This window comes from Citrus sinensis, chromosome 5 (assembly GCF_022201045.2).
Source record: "Citrus sinensis cultivar Valencia sweet orange chromosome 5, DVS_A1.0, whole genome shotgun sequence".
Classification (NCBI taxonomy): domain Eukaryota; kingdom Viridiplantae; phylum Streptophyta; class Magnoliopsida; order Sapindales; family Rutaceae; genus Citrus; species Citrus sinensis.
This window is the reverse complement of record NC_068560.1, coordinates 18,106,940-18,125,426: the sequence shown is the minus strand read 5'-3', so window position 1 is coordinate 18,125,426 and position 18,487 is coordinate 18,106,940. Positions and strand designations below refer to the sequence as shown.

At 29.1% G+C, this 18,487-nt stretch overlaps 1 protein-coding gene across 2 annotated transcripts; it reads left to right on the top strand.

Moving 5' to 3' along the window:
* Positions 1-5,977: 5,977 nt before the first annotated feature.
* On the top strand, positions 5,978-9,923 carry LOC127902039 (uncharacterized). 2 transcript variants are annotated; one of them, XR_008054463.1, is made up of 6 exons: positions 5,978-6,214; positions 7,018-7,106; positions 7,193-7,338; positions 8,000-8,092; positions 8,192-8,293; positions 9,422-9,923. XR_008054463.1 is itself a non-coding variant. In XM_052440420.1 (5 exons), exons 3-5 carry the CDS (start codon positions 8,090-8,092, stop codon positions 9,746-9,748), a joined length of 432 nt encoding a protein of 143 aa, XP_052296380.1. In that variant the 5' UTR covers positions 5,981-6,214; positions 7,193-7,338; positions 8,000-8,089; the 3' UTR covers positions 9,749-9,923. The 2 variants fall into 2 exon arrangements, 1 of the variants encoding a protein (XP_052296380.1); XM_052440420.1 differs by lacking the exon at positions 7,018-7,106 and having other exon boundaries at positions 5,981-6,214.
* The last annotated feature ends 8,564 nt before the right edge of the window (positions 9,924-18,487 follow it).

Sequence of the window (18,487 nt, the reverse complement as noted above, 5' to 3'; positions counted from 1 at the left end):
AAAAAATAGGGTTTGTGCTTTTCGCGCCAACAATTTCAATTTTAAGTCAGTCTACAAACTGTTGTTAAGGGCAATATTGTCTTTGCATAGTCAACTAACGGTCAATGTAAAAATTAACTGACGGTAGGGGGTTTTTTACAAATAAATGGATTTTCGCCATCTACTTGCAACAAGCCCAAACCTCAGGGGAGGTTTTTAAAAATTACCCTTAATAGGAATAACAGTAGTATTTGACACCGCTCAAAGTCTTCATAAATCCCATTTTATTGAAAATTACATAAATACCCATTTTCACAAGTAATGAAGTAAACCGTCATGTGAATTTAATTCTTTAAAAAACTTGTTACATGCCATATAATCTTTATTCACCTAACAAATCCTCATTTCAAATGCATTTTTGTTTTTTACTAATTTACAGGAGAAATCTCTAAGCATTTATATATAGTTCATGGATTATTCTCAAACTAATTTAAGATTTTAGGAGGGGAGAAAATAACTTCTTTTTTTTTACGGTGAAGTTTTTATGGAGGGATGGTTGATTTTAATATTTAAGGAATGCTTTTGTGAAAAGATTAATTGTATATATTTGTTAAGTTGAAGAAAAGACACATTTTCCAGACTCTGGTTTATATTTGAAAATTTATGTGGGTATAGTGTCAATAGTTATCATTAATAAAATTTAATATTTATATCATATGAAGATATGCTGATATGCTTCATAAAAAATTTATAGTTCCTAATATATACAAGTACGATAATCCAAAATATATAGTAAAATAAAATTATTTTTAGCATTTTGACACTCATATCACAAAGGTCCTTGTGAAATCGTACGTGGCAAGATTTTTTTTTTTTGAAAAAAATAAGAGAGAGATGGAAAGTAAAAATACCGCAGTCAAGAGACCGATCATATTGATGAATCAACGTAAATTATTTCTTAATATTTAAATAAAATTTTATATTATTTTTAAAAAAAATCACTACTACTATTTACTATATTAATAGGGTAAAACTATGTTGCAACATGGGTTTCGTACCCCTTCTTTTTGTTTTTTTCAAGGTCAACTACAATGGAGTCCTGTTATTTGTTATGAAAACAAAACAGCTAAAAATTTTTAAATTTTTACTCATTAGTCTTGCACCTACACGAAGCATCATTTTTCTCACCCATTTTGCACCGTCAATGACATCATTTTTCTCACCCATTTTAATTAAAAGGTAATTAAAATTAATTTTAATATAGAAACAGAATAATAAAAAAAATTATTACTCTTATTTTTTAATTAATTACAAAAAAATATATTTTACATTAAAAAATATAGACAATCATTGGTGACCAATGCGCCTTCGCTTGCAATGACATTATTGATCGAAAGGCGCCATGAAGGGTACCATTAGACTTGAAATTGGATGATCTACATAATGATAGTCTCAATGCTAGAAAATGGTGATATGTAGAGTTGCACACCCATTCCAAAATAATTGCAACCATAACTACACCACAAAAGCACAACAAGTTACATTATGCTACCACCTTTTTCAATTTAGAGACACTCAATTTGGTTGTTAAAAGCAATAAACCTTGAAATGCCGTCTAATCATAGGGTCTTGCTATAGTTGTTTGCATTGAAAGGCGCATCTATCGCCGGCACATCCATTTATCCGGCAGCATTGCCTCCATTACATAGATCGGAGAATTTTGAATATGTTGATAGTATTTGTGTTTCTATTCACTCACTTCTATTTCTTAGTGATGGTGCTATCATTGTTGTCATTGATGGTGCAATAATTTTTAGCAATGTTATTTTGATTTTTCATCTAATTTACAAAACTTTAATATTAATTATAAGATTCAAATTTAGTCTCGTAGGTTTAAATATTACTAATATTCAAGTTCATGGATGGATATAAGATAAATCAAATCCGGAGTATTTCGGATGGATAGTATCCAATCTATTTGGATCAAATACTTAGATATCCAACTTGAATGGATTTGTTTGCTCTTCCTAACTGTCAACTCGATTAATAATTGTATTGGGTTCAATTTTAAAACTCCTACTATGATTACCCATTTATGATACAATAAATTATTCAACTAATTATACTAATTGGCTTATATTTTAATTGATAGATATGTGTGTATTGTTGTCCATGTGGAATGTTAAGAGAGAGAAGAAAGAATAAAAAATTCTTATTTTTAGTTTATTTTTACTAAAGAAATATTTAAATTATTTTGAAATAGAGTAATTGTTTAGATTTTTTTCCTTCTCTTAGATAAGTTAATAAAAGATCTTAATCGCGTGGATGTGTGCTAATAACTATTTAAATTGTTGGGGTGGAGTCACAAATATCAATTTATTTAAGTGTGCAATTAAATTTATTTTTTTATTTAAGGATAAAAACTCAACCAAAAATACAAAACTCATCGTTCCAACAAACAAAAATGATTTTACAAATTTATAAACAAACACTTTATTATTATTAGTAAATTAACATTTTTTTACCACATAATTAAATAATTGAATGTATGTTAAATAAATGTTATGTTACAAAAAAATAAAACATTAACTAATAGAATATGAAATTAAATTTATTTTCCTATTTTGTACATTCCATCTACTTGAGATAGTAAAATATCTTGTGTTGAAAAAAAAATGTTATGGGGTTTGAACCATGTTCACATGGGTGAGAGAAAATTCATTACCGTTATGTTAAACTAAAAAAAAATCATATTTATACTTATCATTAATTATAGTTAGTAAATAATATACATAGTTTAACCACATAATAAATTATTTAATTTATTAATTAATATGTAAATTTATTAATTTAAATAGATATTAATAAATGTAAAAATAAGTCATTTAATTGGAAATCTAGTTCAATAGTGTGAAAAAAATTAGAATATTATGAACTTATATGTCATAATTTTAAACTTTTGATTTTTCTTATTTTCCATGAACAATAGGGGCTTTAATGTTAATAACGCAATAATCTCATTTAAGCCATTGTACAACTCTTACGTTAAATCCAATGGTGGATTTGAAAAAGACAAAAAATGGAGTACCAAACCCCATGGGTAACATAGCTGGACCTCATTACTTATATATAAATTATGATACTCAAAATTTCATAGTATGGACAATAATGTTTTATTATTTTATTAGTCAATCCTAAATGATAGCTCATTTGAAAAAAAATAATTATTTAAATTCAAGGATTCAACAATAGAAATGATAAGTTTGTAATATCTTGTGAATGATACTTAGGTTATAAAATAACTAATTAACTGCTACATTGTTAATGTCGCACATCATAACATCTACTGCATCAGCTGTTACTTTCTTCTTTTTTTTTTTTATTAAGAGGGGCTCTTTTCAGAGCTAAGAAAAAACAAGGTGGGGATAGACTACCCCATAAGTGTCTTGGGACATAAACTGGAGCACCCCTTTAGGTGGAGAATTAAAAACACGAAGTCCTAACGGAAAAGAAAAAGCTAACGTAGCCAAATAATCCGCGGCAAAATTAGCCTCCCAGTAAACATGAGTAATCTCCACCCGCCAGTTGCGTCTGATGAGTTCTTGGATAGCATGAAGGAGAGTAGAAAACTCATTGGAGTTCACCATGTTGTTCTTCACAAGTTGAGTAACGCAGCGACTATCAACCTCAACACAAAGCCATCGGATCCCTTTGTTCCACGCAAGAATCAATCCTTGATAGAGACCCCATAATTCTGCCATAGTCACTGAACAATTCCCTAGATTCATCCCAAAGCCAGCAATCCAATGACCATTGTGGTCGCGAATTAAGCCCCCTGCAGCAGCTACACCAGTCGGCTTACAGGCACCATCTGAGTTCAACTTGCACCATGGCCAATTCGGAAGCGACCAGCCAATCCATTTGTTAACTTTTCTGTTTGTCGAGATCAAAGAAGACCCTTGAAGCAAATGCACCTCCTCCGTGTGAGCCAATCAGCTGTTACTTTCTAACATTGAGACTATATACTATTGCTCTACCTTTTAATAAAACAAAGATCACATAGTAAAAGAAATGTGAATTAAATAATAAAGTGTGGGAAACACTTTTGAAATGGCTATAGCAAACCAAACAAATGGGGAAAATGGAGGAAGAGAGGGTTTTGGATTTGGACCTTGACTATGCTTTGCTTGCTTAAGAAGATCTTGTAAGAACCCCACTTTAGCTAAAGCTTCCAAATATCACCACGTGGCAATATCAGACGCAGCTACAATTTTTAACCTAAAAAGATAGACTGTTTGCTGGCAGTCTACAAAGAGAGAGAGGGGGGGATATTGAGTGAGAATTGAGTTTTGTATAGTTGTCCCTCTATCCCAAGCATGAAGATGGGTTAGCCCCGGCAAGCAAAGAGGAATAAAGCTAATGGACAAAAACAATGGGGCTAAAGTTTAAAAAAGCATTTGCCAGCTAGCCAGCCAGCCAAAGCATGTACCAGAGGGCCAAAGGCCACAGCCACAGCAGCTTCCAAAAAATGTAAGCTCAAGCTTGCTGCTGACAACCGACAATAACCAGTGTAACCTGCTCACGTCCATCGCTATCTCGTTTAGTCACCGCTCGCCGCCGGTTCAGTCTGTTCCCAAATGTCTCTTCCCACTACAAGAAATTTGATTTTTTAAGACGATATTTTTTTCAACGCTTTGCAATTTGGTCACGAAATGATATTTACTGTGACAATTTTTTGAAATCGTATCTAATAATTTTGTCCTGACTTGTGTTATATTTTGTGACCAATAATTTTATTTTGGAACACAATATTTAGTATTCGATTCAACCTTTTTGTGACAAATATTTTTTTAGTCACTGAAAAATATATTATTTTACCACAAAAATTTCCCTCCAAATTCGAAACATTTTGGGACAATATTGCATTACTTATGACAAAAAAAAAATGGTTGCAAAATATTAGTATAGGCAATGACACTATTTCGTAACTAAAAGTTAAGTACAAATTTAACCAAACTATCCGTGACATATATATTAATCTCTAAAGCTATTTTTATTTCTTATAATTTTAAGAAGCCATTTTTTGGTCTTGGATGAGTAATTACAGTGACAAAAATAAAAGTAGGAGCTAAAGGTTTTGTCTTGAATAACATTGTATTTTTGTGACCAAGTTCTTTCTTTTCTTGGACGCACTATTTGGTATCTGATTCAACGTTCTTGTGACGAATATTATTGTAGTCGGAAAAAATAAATTTATTTTTTTTACACAAAAATCTCATTAAAAAATTGAACATTTTAAGACAATATTTTATCCTTCATGACAAAATAAATGGTCACGAAATATAATTGTGGGTGACAAAAATATTTTGTAACTAAAAAATAGGTGTAAATTTAGGCAAACCATCAATGACACATAATATTAGTCTCTAAAGCTATTATGATTTCTTATAATTTTAAGACTTTGTTTTTTTAGTCGTAAATGTAGTCATTATAGTCACAAAACTAAAAATAGTAACTAGAAGTTGTCTTAAATAACGTTGTATTTTTATGACCGAGTAATTAATTTATTTCCTAATGTAGTTTACACATAAGTACTTATAATAAAATGTAATTAAAAGGTTAGACAAAATTAATTTTTAAGTATGTATAAACAATTAATTGGTCTCACCAAATAATAATAATCGGTATTAAACAAAGGTAAGAAATAGTAACTTGTCGTCCTTAGTACTGTCATAGCAAGACAAAACACGCACATACTACTGTTACTTAAGATAATTTTCAGTTTTCCCCCTAACATTTGTCTTATCTCCAAGTTAATGAAGTATCACAATATCTCCACTTTCCTCCCCTATTATTTCATGTATTGTTAATGGATGAGGGTAAATTGGCAATAATCCATTTAGATTCCAAAAACTTTAAATTAAAAAAAAAACTGAAGCTACAAGTTATTATCCAAAGCATTTATTGCTACATAATAAATCCAGTAGATTTAATAGTGTTTCTTTTACTTTATCGAAGTTACCCATCATAAAAAACAAGTGTTCTTCATCTAACCAAAACACGCACATACTCCATCTCTAAATGCTTTGAAGATAAAGAAATCAACAGCAATCCTGCAACTTTAGCTCGGAGAATCCGATAATAAAAGAACATGTGATGAATCAAGGGTGATGGCGTCGAGTGAGTGTTGCTTGCTGTCGGCATTAAAGGCGACTGTCACTCAATTGTGAACAAGGTTAGTCTTTGAAAAAACTCTTTGCATGTTAAAAATCAGTGATTGGGCACTATTTTGTTATTGAAAAATGAAAATGGGTTTATTAGTTTGTCAAAGGATCTGCTTTGTTGCTGGTGTTGTTTGTGGATTAAAATGAAAATAGGTTTGTTGAATGTGTTGGAGAAGTTGCTCCGCGGCTGGTGTTTTTTTTATTAATTAGAATGCGAATGGGTTTGTTGATATATTGAATTAGAATTTGAATGGGTTTATTTTTTAGAATGTGAATGGGTTTTTTTTATTATTATTATGCCAGTGTCCTTCCTGTGCATTAATTAGCTTAATAGTTTATTGACTCATATCCGATGCTTATTCTCCATTTTTCTAGTAGTCTATCTTTATGAGCGTGTGAAGTGAACTTTTGTTTTATGTTTCATGACTTGGGATTAGAAGTGTATAACATCAATATCTTTATGTCAAAGAACTTATATATGTTAATGTAGTGCAACCTGGTTTTTATTAGCTTCTTGATTTGTGAGGATGCTTGATAACCATCTTTGACTATGATTGCCAACATATGAGCTGATATATGTTGAAGTCGGCTTCATAAGCTTCATAGTAGAGTGTAGAATTGGGTACAAATTTGGCCACTCATGGGGTTTTTTTGCTATGAGATGGTTCAATAAATTTTTATTTTGTTGTTTATTAGATGTAGTGAGATGGGTCCTCTGGTCTCTTATAATTTCATCTCTCTCAAATGCATTAGCTGTTTGGTATTTGTTTAATCGCAATATATGGAATTATGACGAAGCTACCCTTCTCAACAGTTTTGTTAATCACGACTTTCCTAACAAAGGAATATCCAAACTCTGCCTTGTGAATGAACTTGATGCTAGCCTCCTGCTTGTTGCTTCATGTAATATTATTTTTCACTCTTTTCATTTGTTGTCAATTGGAATGTTAAATGCCTATTATTTTGTCTTATTTTCTTATTTGATGTAGGCAATGGAAATATTCGAACTTGAAACTATTACAATCGGAAGGACAAACAGAAGCTTGTCACTGCATTTTCTTCAATCTAAGGTTGAAAACTTGGTGTACAATGTTCAAATGTCGTTGTGGATTGGCAGCAGCAGTCTGGATATCTGGTACATTATGATATATGTAGTTTGTAGGATTTAGTTTAGCTGCTAAAGGCAAATTATAAAACATGGATGCCAAATCACTGTCATATATGGACTGTCAATAGATTTAGTTGAAGCGTACTATCTATATCTAAAATTCTGAGTCATTGGCACTTTTATCTTAACAAGAAAAATTGACAGTGAAGTAATTACATATATGTGCTATTTGTTTTAATAAATAATATAATAAGTATAGACTTGTGATTATTTTTCAAGTGAGGCATTTAAGGTACAATTTTAATAGACCAAGTGCTATTTGCTGGTAGAATTCTTCTTTGTGATTTCTTTTTTGTTGGCACTGTTTTTCTACACCATTTTTATTGTTTTTCTTTGTGATTTCAATCACTATAATTAGATTGGTACCTTTTATTATTAATGTTTATTATAAAATATATCATTGAGGATTTTTCCATGAACCATATTCTGTATAAATCATAAAATGCAACTATTTTGTTAAAACGCTTTAGAAAATTGAAATTTATGGCAAACTTAGGTGCTGTAAATTATTATTAGAACCTAGGTCAGCTTACCCATTTCACACGATGACATAGTCTTCATGTAATAATTGTCAATTCTATTAATTAATTTAATGCCTAATAACATGTTCTAACAAAATTAATTACAGATACGATCAGAAAAAAATAAGCAGAATCGTAGTAAAGTGTCTTCTGTGCATCGTGGTGGATCGAAGTCTCATGCACAACATCTGAATGAAATGGTACTTGAAATGATGGAGATTTTGTTTGACCTTTTTCTATTATGTACTTGTATCATGTTTATAAATATTAAAATGCTTTTCTTCTTTTATATTGGAAAGACGGAAACGCTTGGAGAGTCTCCTGGTTTGATTGCTTTGTTCCTAAAGATGTTTTGGAGTGAAGCCAAAGGATTGAGTAGTATGGAAGCAAAAGCGAAATATGTAAGTTTTTCCAAATTATTTACGTTTACTTGCAGTTAGAAGTATATGTGGGATTGAGGACATATTTGCTTAAAAAATTTAACTAATGTTTCATTGTTCCATTGTATTATCACTTTACTCATATTTTATTACAAAGAATAAAATCATATTTTATTAGTCTACAAGAAAAATAAGAATTGTTCCATTACGTGATTGTAAAGTGTAACTGTGATTGAGGAAATAACATACAGTCCGTTAATCAGAATTTATTCATGTGCAGAAATATAATATTGATAAGTTTATATGAATTTCTCTCCAGATTTGGTATTTTAATATTGAATTGAAATATGTTGCTGAACCGTTGCAATATCACTATTAGTTTATGTTTCTCTACAAGCTTGCTGATTATTTCTGCCATTTGTGAGTTCACTTTGGGTGAGTGTCTTGTTTACTGTAGTCTGCATATAACCAGCTTTTATCGATACACATGTTTGTTGAGTATTAAGTTGTCTATGGTAGCTATAACAGTTCTGCACAGGTGTATGACAACACTCCACTTAGATATGACTATCATATATTGCTCAACATGCACATTGATTATATTTGCAATGTATGACTTGTTGTGATTGTTCTGCTTTTAATTCCGAGCTTACTTTCCACTCATGTATGACGGGCTTACTGTGCTCTACTTGTGCATTGAGTGCGACCAGATTTTCAATATGCTTAGAATTATTATTTTACATCATTCTCCAACATAGATTTGGATGTAAACAGAATATTAATTGAAATCACACTCATAACTCATTATATTATTTGCTTATAACCCTTCTTGTAATTTTATATTTATTTATGTTTTTATTATTCTTTTCTAGTACTAATGGATTCCAGAAAGTATGTTATTATAGTAGTAATAATTAAAGAATCCACTCACCGAGTTATATATATTATACATTTATACTCATCTTTCTTTTTCTTGTTTCTATCTCCTCAGGCATTCAAGAGTTTCCTCCTTGCTGTTAATATCTTTTTATAGCGAGATTCAAGAGCTTTATTTTTAATATGACTAATAAATATGATTCGCTATCTTTTGTAGATGTGTTTAGTATTATTTTTAAAGATTTAGTAATTATTCAATATCTAATTATGCAGGACCAAATGATAGACATGAAGGAAAACTCCAATACTGAGGAAAATGTTGAGCCATTAACTGATAATCAAATTTGTGAAATTGTTTTGGGGAAGAAATCTAATTTTGTGAAGAAAATGATAGGTCCTTCAAAGTTAACATCCAATGTAGCATTGTCCCAACAAAATCAGGAGATGGCAAAGACGATTGAGGAGCAAGCAAAAACGATTGAGGAGCAAGATAACAGACTACAGGTAGTTGAAGATTTCATAAAATTCATGAAAGAGCAACCATCATTTTCACTTACACCTTCAGTTGATCCTGCATTATTTGATTCTCAATCCCAATAAGACCTTTGCAAATACATCTACTATGAAATTTTACTTTTAGGTCATTGATAGTGATTTGTGACTTTTATATTTACATTTATTTGTTAAGAACCAAATTTGTTTGGATTTCAATGTCATGCTTTGTGTTTGAATCCTTCAGATTATGAATAAATATTTCGAAGTCTTTCTTATGTTATTCTCATTGTTGTTGGTTTGATTGTTAATGACTACACATATTTTTAATAATCACACTAGCTTGTCTAGTAAATTACATCGTCCTTAAAAATAATGTGAGACAATATTGCTTGTTATTTGAAACGAAGATAATTGCCATGGAATAATCTCTTTTGTATCCAAATTTTTTTGTCATTAAATATCAATTTATGTGACTACAATATGTCATCGTGAATGCTTTCTTTTAATGACAATTTAGAGTAGTCACTTTAACTCTTCGGATACGATATAAATAGTCGTCAAATAGTAAAATATATTGTGATTAAAAATAATGTGAGACTATATTATTTATCATTTGAAACGAAATTAATCGTCATGAAATAATATTTTTTGAATCAAAATTTTTTAGTCAATAAATATCAATTTATGTGACTAAAATGTGTCGTCATGAATGTTTTCTTTTAAATGACAATTTAAAATAGTCACTTTAACTTTTAGGATACAATATAAATAGTCGTTAAATAGTAAAATATATTGTGGTTAAAAATAATGTGAGACTATATTGCTCGTCATTTGAAACGAAATTAGATGTCACGGAATAATATTTTCTGAATCAAAATTTTTTGGTCACTATATATCAATATATATGACTAAAACATGTCGTCGTGAATGCTTTCTTTTAATGACGATTGAAAGTAGTCATTTAAACTTTTTTGATACCATAGAAATAGTCATAAAATAATAAAGTGCATTGTAATTAAAAATAATATTAGACTATATTACATATATTTTGCAACGAAAGAATATGTCACAACACGTTAATTTTTTTGACTAAATATTATAGTTGCGAATACTTACATTTTATGACAATAGATAATAGTCACTTAAAATGTTTTGATACAATTTAACTAGTCATGTAATAGTAAAATAAATTGTCATTAAAATAAAGTTGACACTAAATTAATTAGTAATTGTATTAGCAAAAATTGTCACAAATGAAAATTACTTGAGACGATTATGAAATGTCGCGATATGTAAACTTCAACAACAAAAAAATAGCGTTGCTAATTGTATCGTCAAACCTCTAAAATGACGATTTTAGTAATTGTTGCGACTATGTTTACAAACTCTTAAGACGAATATTATAGTCACTATAAACCACATATTATGACCGATATGAAGTGTCATTAATTGCATTTTTGAATCTCTAATTTGACCATTTTAGACACTATTCGTGACAAATTTAACTTAATTTTAAGACAATCATGTTTGTCATAGAATCATGTTCTTAAAGTGACGAAAATAATTTTGGTCGCTAGAACCTTTTAAGACGGTCCTTCTACGACTAACGTGTGACAATTTATTTTTTGTCATAAAAAATATATAGTGACTAATTTATTATTTTTAATGACTAATATGCTTTGTAATAAAATCTCATTTTTCTTGTAGTGTCCCGTACTATTCCATTCCTGCCTAAACATTATAGGGTAAATGTTATGTGGGTACTTAAAAAATCTCTTAAATAGAGATTTAGAGTTCAAACTTCGCTCACATGAATAAAGAGAAAATTAAGTTTTCATTTTACTTAAAAATAATAATATAAATAATTTTTTAAAACATAGAAATTGATTGAATAATTGACTGAAGGTTAATTTCGGATTAATTTTTTAAAACATAGAAATTAAGTTTTCATTAAATCGTCACAATTAATTATAATCCATTGAATACTACCGTATACATAGCAGCCACGATTTTTTTTTTAATATTTCTAAAGGTTAATTTCGGATTACTCCCCTTATAGATTGATTATCCTCAAATTACCTCTTTTACTTTAAAAAGCTCAATTTACCTCATTTTTGTTAAGAAGTTAAAAAGAAAAAAAAAGCTCCATCAATTCACCCCATTTGTGTTTATCTTATGATAAATACAAAGATAATTTAAGATTTTTAAAAATAAAGGAGACAGTTTAAAGATAGTAAATTCACGTGAGAGTAATCTAAAATTTACCCTACTTGAGAAAAAAAAAAGGTTTCATTACATTTACGAAATTGTGATAACAGATGCAAAATTTTAGTAGTGTGTAAGAAAAAATTGGAAAAATTGTAACGTATAACCGCTGCAAAATAGTCGGACTCGGTCGGACCCAGCACACAACAAGAACAAACAAGCTTTTATGACATGATTGAAGATCTTGTTAATTCCAGTCTTGATATGTAACAGTCACCATGCTTTACAAGAATGCAAAAGCTCCGAGCCGTGCAGTGTACTTATAATTTTTTTTATTTTTTTAAAATAGATTAGAATCGAAATTAAATTTGTATTATGTCCCCTGTGGTACTACGAACACACTTTGTTTTACTGATGAATGATTCAAAAGCTGATCTTGCCTTGTTTATTATTTGCTTTGCCTTTACTTTCAATCCAGGGGGGAGCCCATTTTTTTTTGTTTGATTCAACATAGCGGTAATATATACTAATATTTTCACAAGTGAATTGGAAATTTGGAACCTAATGATAATATTGCATTCCGAAACCTAGTGGTAGTTATTTAAAAGCCTATACTCTTGCATGTTGCATGTTTACCATCTATTGATTCTGAGGCTGATGATCTGTGAACTTTTTTTAATTTTTAATTTTTTGGATTTTTGGGTGCTTTTTGGAAAAAGTTCCGTATTGTCTTGAAATGACATTCCTATAGATGAATAATAAATGAATTCAAACAAGTACAATTTTGCGCCCATGCAAATTTTTTACAGCTGAAAACGATCTAATTTGTCTCCAATGTCACCACTTAAGAGTGTATTTGGAATTGAGGTTAGACAATTGTACCTTAAAAGCTACAACGCTAAAATATTTAGTAAACACTAGCTGTTGTACCTTGAAAGCTATATTGATATGATTTTTCACTTATATAATGAAAAATCTATTATATCTTTAATAATTTTATCAAAATTATTATTTAAAATTTACATTTACTATTTATTACTAACTTTTGTTTCATAGTTACATTTTTTTTCCACAGCAGCTGCAACTTAAAAGTTACAGCACCTCAATCCCAAACGCACCCTAACTTATGGCACAAAACCCGAACAAATTATTTACGCTAATAGGACTTAACGAAATAATCATGGAAACTTTTTATTTTTGTAAATTGTCACTTGAATCTATTTTGAGACACATAATCCCTCTTTTTTAAATAAATTTTAGGGAAATTATTACTCATATACTCTTAAATAACACCAGTATCAAACGTGCTACAACACTTTTCAAGTGTATCACTCGTATACCCTAAGTTGACAAAACACTTCTGCTATCCACCAATCCGTTAACTGCCGTTTACGAGCGCTGACATCATAAGGGTAATCTAGTCTTTTTAAAACAACGACATGTCATCCCGTTTACCTAGTAAAAAACGACATGTCATATGATATATTTTGATAAAAATGACATGTCATCCCATTTATCGGATAATTGTTAATAATTGCTAAAAAAAAGCTACTTTACAATCGAATCTACTCCTCCAAAATTTAACCTAAATTATTGAAGATCTACTCCCCCAAGCTCCAACTTGAATTTTTCATGGTATAATATGTATAATTGTAAATAATATGTTATTAATAATTTTTTATGGTATAAGATGGATTTTTTTATGGATAATTGTTAATAATATGTACCATTAATAATTCATTTTTTTAATAAAAAAATGTATTGTTAATAACAAAATAAAAAAATTGTGTATTGAAAATTTACATTAATTTTCAAGGCAAATTTGTCTTTTTACCTCATTTTGAGTTTAAAGGGTAAAATAGTCATTTTGCTCAAATTATGTTAAGTTCTTAACGGTAGTAACTGAAAAGGTGGACGCTAGAACTCTTTTGTCAACTTAGGATATACAAGTGATATAAGCGAAAAATGTTGTAGTACGTTTGATACTGGTGTCATTTAAAGGAATATGGCAGATAATTTCCCTAAATTTTAAGAGTATATGTAATTTTTTTTAACATAAAAGACAGCCTACATGTCTCCAAAAATAAGTACATGCAATTATTTCTGAAAATAACGAAACTTCAATGACTATTTTAGAGTCACATTTTTTAAAAAATTTTGTAGATAATGCTAAACTTTCCCTATTCAATTCAATATTGTTGTCTTTTGAAGTTTTAATCATGATTAGCAATAACATCGGTTATCTAAGCTTTGAATTTGAGCATCTTCAAGGCTTTGTTGCCTGGTGGCAGGGTCTCTTGAGGGTGACAATTCGTTTCTTCTCATAAGTAACTTAATATAAATCTTATATATATAAGAAAACTTAATATAAATCTTGTTCTTACAATTATATATTTCTATAAATAAACAAAATTCCGCTGGAGGGCAAAATAAACAAAATATTTGTGATTGGTGACAAAAATAAACGAATAAATTGTATTAAAATATTTCACCAACCCAAACATAAAACTTTTGATGTGATTGTTGTTCCTAACCCATCACGGCCAAAACAGTGACGATCACAAGCAAATCCAAGTCATCGTTTTTCTCCCACATGACGTTGAAATCCAATTCGGTGACGCCACGTAATCTACTTTCCATACGGGTAACGAGGTAAGAGATCCCTTCCCTCGAATCACCCAGACACGCGGGTCCCACATGTTCTCACTAATCGAGACCAATCCTTCTATTCTCTTCAAAACAAAATAAAAAAAATAAACAAATATGTATATATAAACAATCAAACGGATTCTATTCCATTCTATCCACGTACAGACTGACAGACAAATCCCAAGCACAACGGTTTTCCGTTAATTTAACGGCGAATGCAGCATTAAAATTTGAATAAATAAATAACACCGTCAAACTCATTCCCCTTTTGTATATAAATACAAGAATCCCTACATGCTCTCTCTTCTTCTTGTAACGTAAAACCCGGGTCTGCGTATCCGAATCTTTCCTTTTTATTTTTCCCCTTACCCTTTCCTTTTTATTTTTCCCCTTACCCTGTCAATATATTGGAAAGCTCACGCGTGCTTGTGCCGTAACTAATTTTTTTTCTTAGGCCCAGCCCAACCCACATGCCTCGCTCACTCTTGCCGTACTTGCACATGCCGTGCCGTGCCTAAAAAAAAGCTTACTAAATTTTTTTAAATTTTTTTAAGAGCACATGTCAAATTGTTGCCATCTTTTTTTCAAGTCTATATACTCTTTTGGATCAATGTGCCTTTATTTAAATTTAATAGAATCAAAAATTGAAAACTCAAGTCTATATTCAATAGTAATAAATTAATAATAACAAGAGAATGTAATATTAATTACTAAGTTTGACTCTATGGTTTCTTTCAAAAAAAAAAAAAGTTTGACTCTATGGTATTAGAATTCTTTTTTAACACTTAACAACAACAATAATAATAATTTTATTAAGGGTTAACTTAATCGTTAATTTGGAATTACGTAGAGTCATAGATCATAATTTATAATAATATTAATACATATTTATAAAATTATGATATTTATAATTTTATTTATTAAAATCATGATATCAATTATTTATTTAATAAATTATCAGCATAAATCAATTATAATTTTTTTGAAACTAAGAATTAAATAAAATTAAAGAGCTTGAGCTAATAAAATATATTAAAATATTCAATTTCAAGTTATTTATAAAATCATAAAATATTAAATTTACCTTCATAAAAAAATAAAGGCTAACACTATGTTACGTTGAATGTAACATACACTCAAAAGGAAAAGTATCTATCAGCACCCCTACATTTTATGGAAACTACATTAATCGAATTAAAAGAGATACTTTTAAATCTTAAAGAAGAAATGAGAGAAATTAAACAAGAAATAGGAAAGATAAAGATAGAATTATCAACAATACAGATAAGCCAAAAGAAAAATAAAAAAGTTGAGAAACTTGAAATGATAAAATCAAGAATAATAGGGACGAATATTGAAAAACATATGACAAAACCTCAACCAGGAAGTTATGATGATTGGTTTATAAAAACCCAGTACCCAAAAATATTAGAGGAATCAGAAAAGCTAAAAGCAGAATTAAAAAGAGAAGAAAAGGGAAAAGAAAAATTAGAGATAAAAGAAAACACACCTAGTGATACAGAATAATGGAAAATACATTAGAAGAATTAACAGAAAAATTTAGTGATATTAACCTTAGTGATTTAGAAGAATTTGAAAAAGAATACCAAATAAAAATGAATGTCGCTGGAGGTCCAGAATTAAAACCTGATATTGGAGAACCTAGCCATAGATATGAAACAAATAAAAAGAAAAATAGACCATTTTATGAATACTATCCGCCCGTTAAAAATACCCCTTGGAAAAAAGATTACCAACCTAATAATGACCACTTGATGCCAATAAGTAATGCAGGTACATTTTTAGACTTAGATTGTAAAATAGACCCCGAAAAGCTTTAGTAGAATGGGGAATGCAAATGAAATTATTTTTCATATTCAATGGATCCAAGGATGATTGGAATGTAGAAACCGAAGAAGAAAAAATAAATATATTAACAGATATTCTAATAGCAAGTTTTACAGGAAATGTATTTAATTGGTGGAAAGGATTAAGTGACGATACACAAAAATTAATAAAAGACTCAACCAAAATAGCATTAGGAAAAGATAAAGGATTAGGTATTGAAAGAATAATCGAATACATTGCTAGTGAATTCTTAGGAGAAGATTGGTTACAAAATACAGAAAATGAAGCAAAATATGATAAATTAAATGCTAGAATGAAATTAATAAACCTGACAATCTGTAATATGTGCTTTGTAAAAGAATATACATGTGAATTTAGTAAATATTATTATACACAATTCATGAGTCATGAAGACCAGAACATTTATAAAAATTTGTATTACTCTAAATTACCTTATCCATGGAATGGATATTTCATAAATGAATATGAAAAATATACTAGTAATAGTGATAATAGAATCCCAGATACATTAGGATCTAGGATCAGATTTTTAAATACGAGATTAAGTGAAATTTGTATCCAAAGAAGTTTAATAAAAAAGAGTAAAAACATAACAAAAATATGTTGTGAAAAGACAGAAATGCCTACCCAATGGGGATGTTATGTACCTCATAAAAAACGCAGAAAATCTTATCATAAAGAGAAGAGATATAATAAAGAGAAGAGATATAAAAAATATAATAATTTTAAGAAAAAATATAAAAAATCAGGAAGAAAATATTATAAAAGAAAATATAAAAACCAAAGAAAAATATTAGATAAGTCCAAATGTAAATGTTGGAATTGTGGAGAAATAGGACATATAAGTACAGATTGTATAAAAAAGAAAAAGGTTAAACTCTTAAAAGAAGATTTTGAAAATATAGAAAGTGACTTAGAAGAAATAAGTAATTTATCTGACTACATAGGAGAAGAGGTTTATATGGTTGAAGAATCTGAAAATGAATCAGAATAAAGAAGAGTTATTAGATAATGAAAAAATAGAAGAAATAGAAAAAGAAGAAAATAAAAGTGGATACAGCCTTGTTGCTACTTTTAACAAAGAAAAATATAATAAACTTTTAAAATTAAATATGGAAAAACCAGAATATGGAATAATCCATAGATTTAGAGATATGTTTAAAAGAAAACGAATAATATTACATGAATATTATGAACAAGAAAAAGCTGTGACAATTACACAAGCTGAAGGAAATATTAGATTTAGTTTAATAAATAAGAGATCCATAGAATTAGCACTGAGAAAAATAAAAAATGAGTCAACCAAAGGAAAAATTCAATATGTATACCTCGCTGAGATACAAATCTTAATAAAATCTCTTTTTAAAGAAGGAATAGATAGCCCTATAGTCTTATCATTACATGATCAAAGATTTACAGATCCTAATATAGGACATCTTGGAACAATAGAAGGAAATTTATGTTGTACTAAATTATTATTTACTTGTCACCCTAGATATTGTGTACACATTAAAGATAAAAACATAGACGAGACATTAAGCTTACATTTTAAGTTATTAAAGAAAAATTTAATGAAAGAAGGTAATAGAATAATGACAATACATTACTCAGCCTTATATAGTTTCTGTAATTCAAATTACGGAGAAATATATGGTAATAAACCTTACATCGAGATAAATAAAGATTGTGAAGATATTGCAACATTTATAGAACCAATAATCCAAGATTACAAAATCCCTATAAATTATGAATTAATTATCGATGATAAAAAATAATTTTTTGATAATAGTAATGAAAACTCCATTATCCCTATAAGTTTTGCTGGAAGAACCTTAATAAGAGGAAGTTCTTCTAGAAGATTAAACACTGATAAACAAATAATTAAATCAGTACCAACAAATAATGTGGTAAAAATACTTGGACAATACTTTAATGGAATAGATTATACAGCAAAAGTACCTATACTATTAGATACTGGCACAAGCCATAATTATATGAATCACACAAAAAATAAAGGACTCTTAGTAAAAGAAAAGGAAGTTCCATATGAGTATACTGACTTCAATGGAAATAAACATATTTGTAAACAAGAAGTTAAAGTCCTCATAATAATAGAAGGAC

Bases quoted from the DNA above. Each gene is read 5' to 3' on its own strand.
- LOC127902039 (XM_052440420.1), top strand. The intron at 8,294-9,421 runs GTAAGTTTTTCC...CTAATTATGCAG, and splicing joins TGGAAGCAAAAGCGAAATAT to GACCAAATGATAGACATGAA.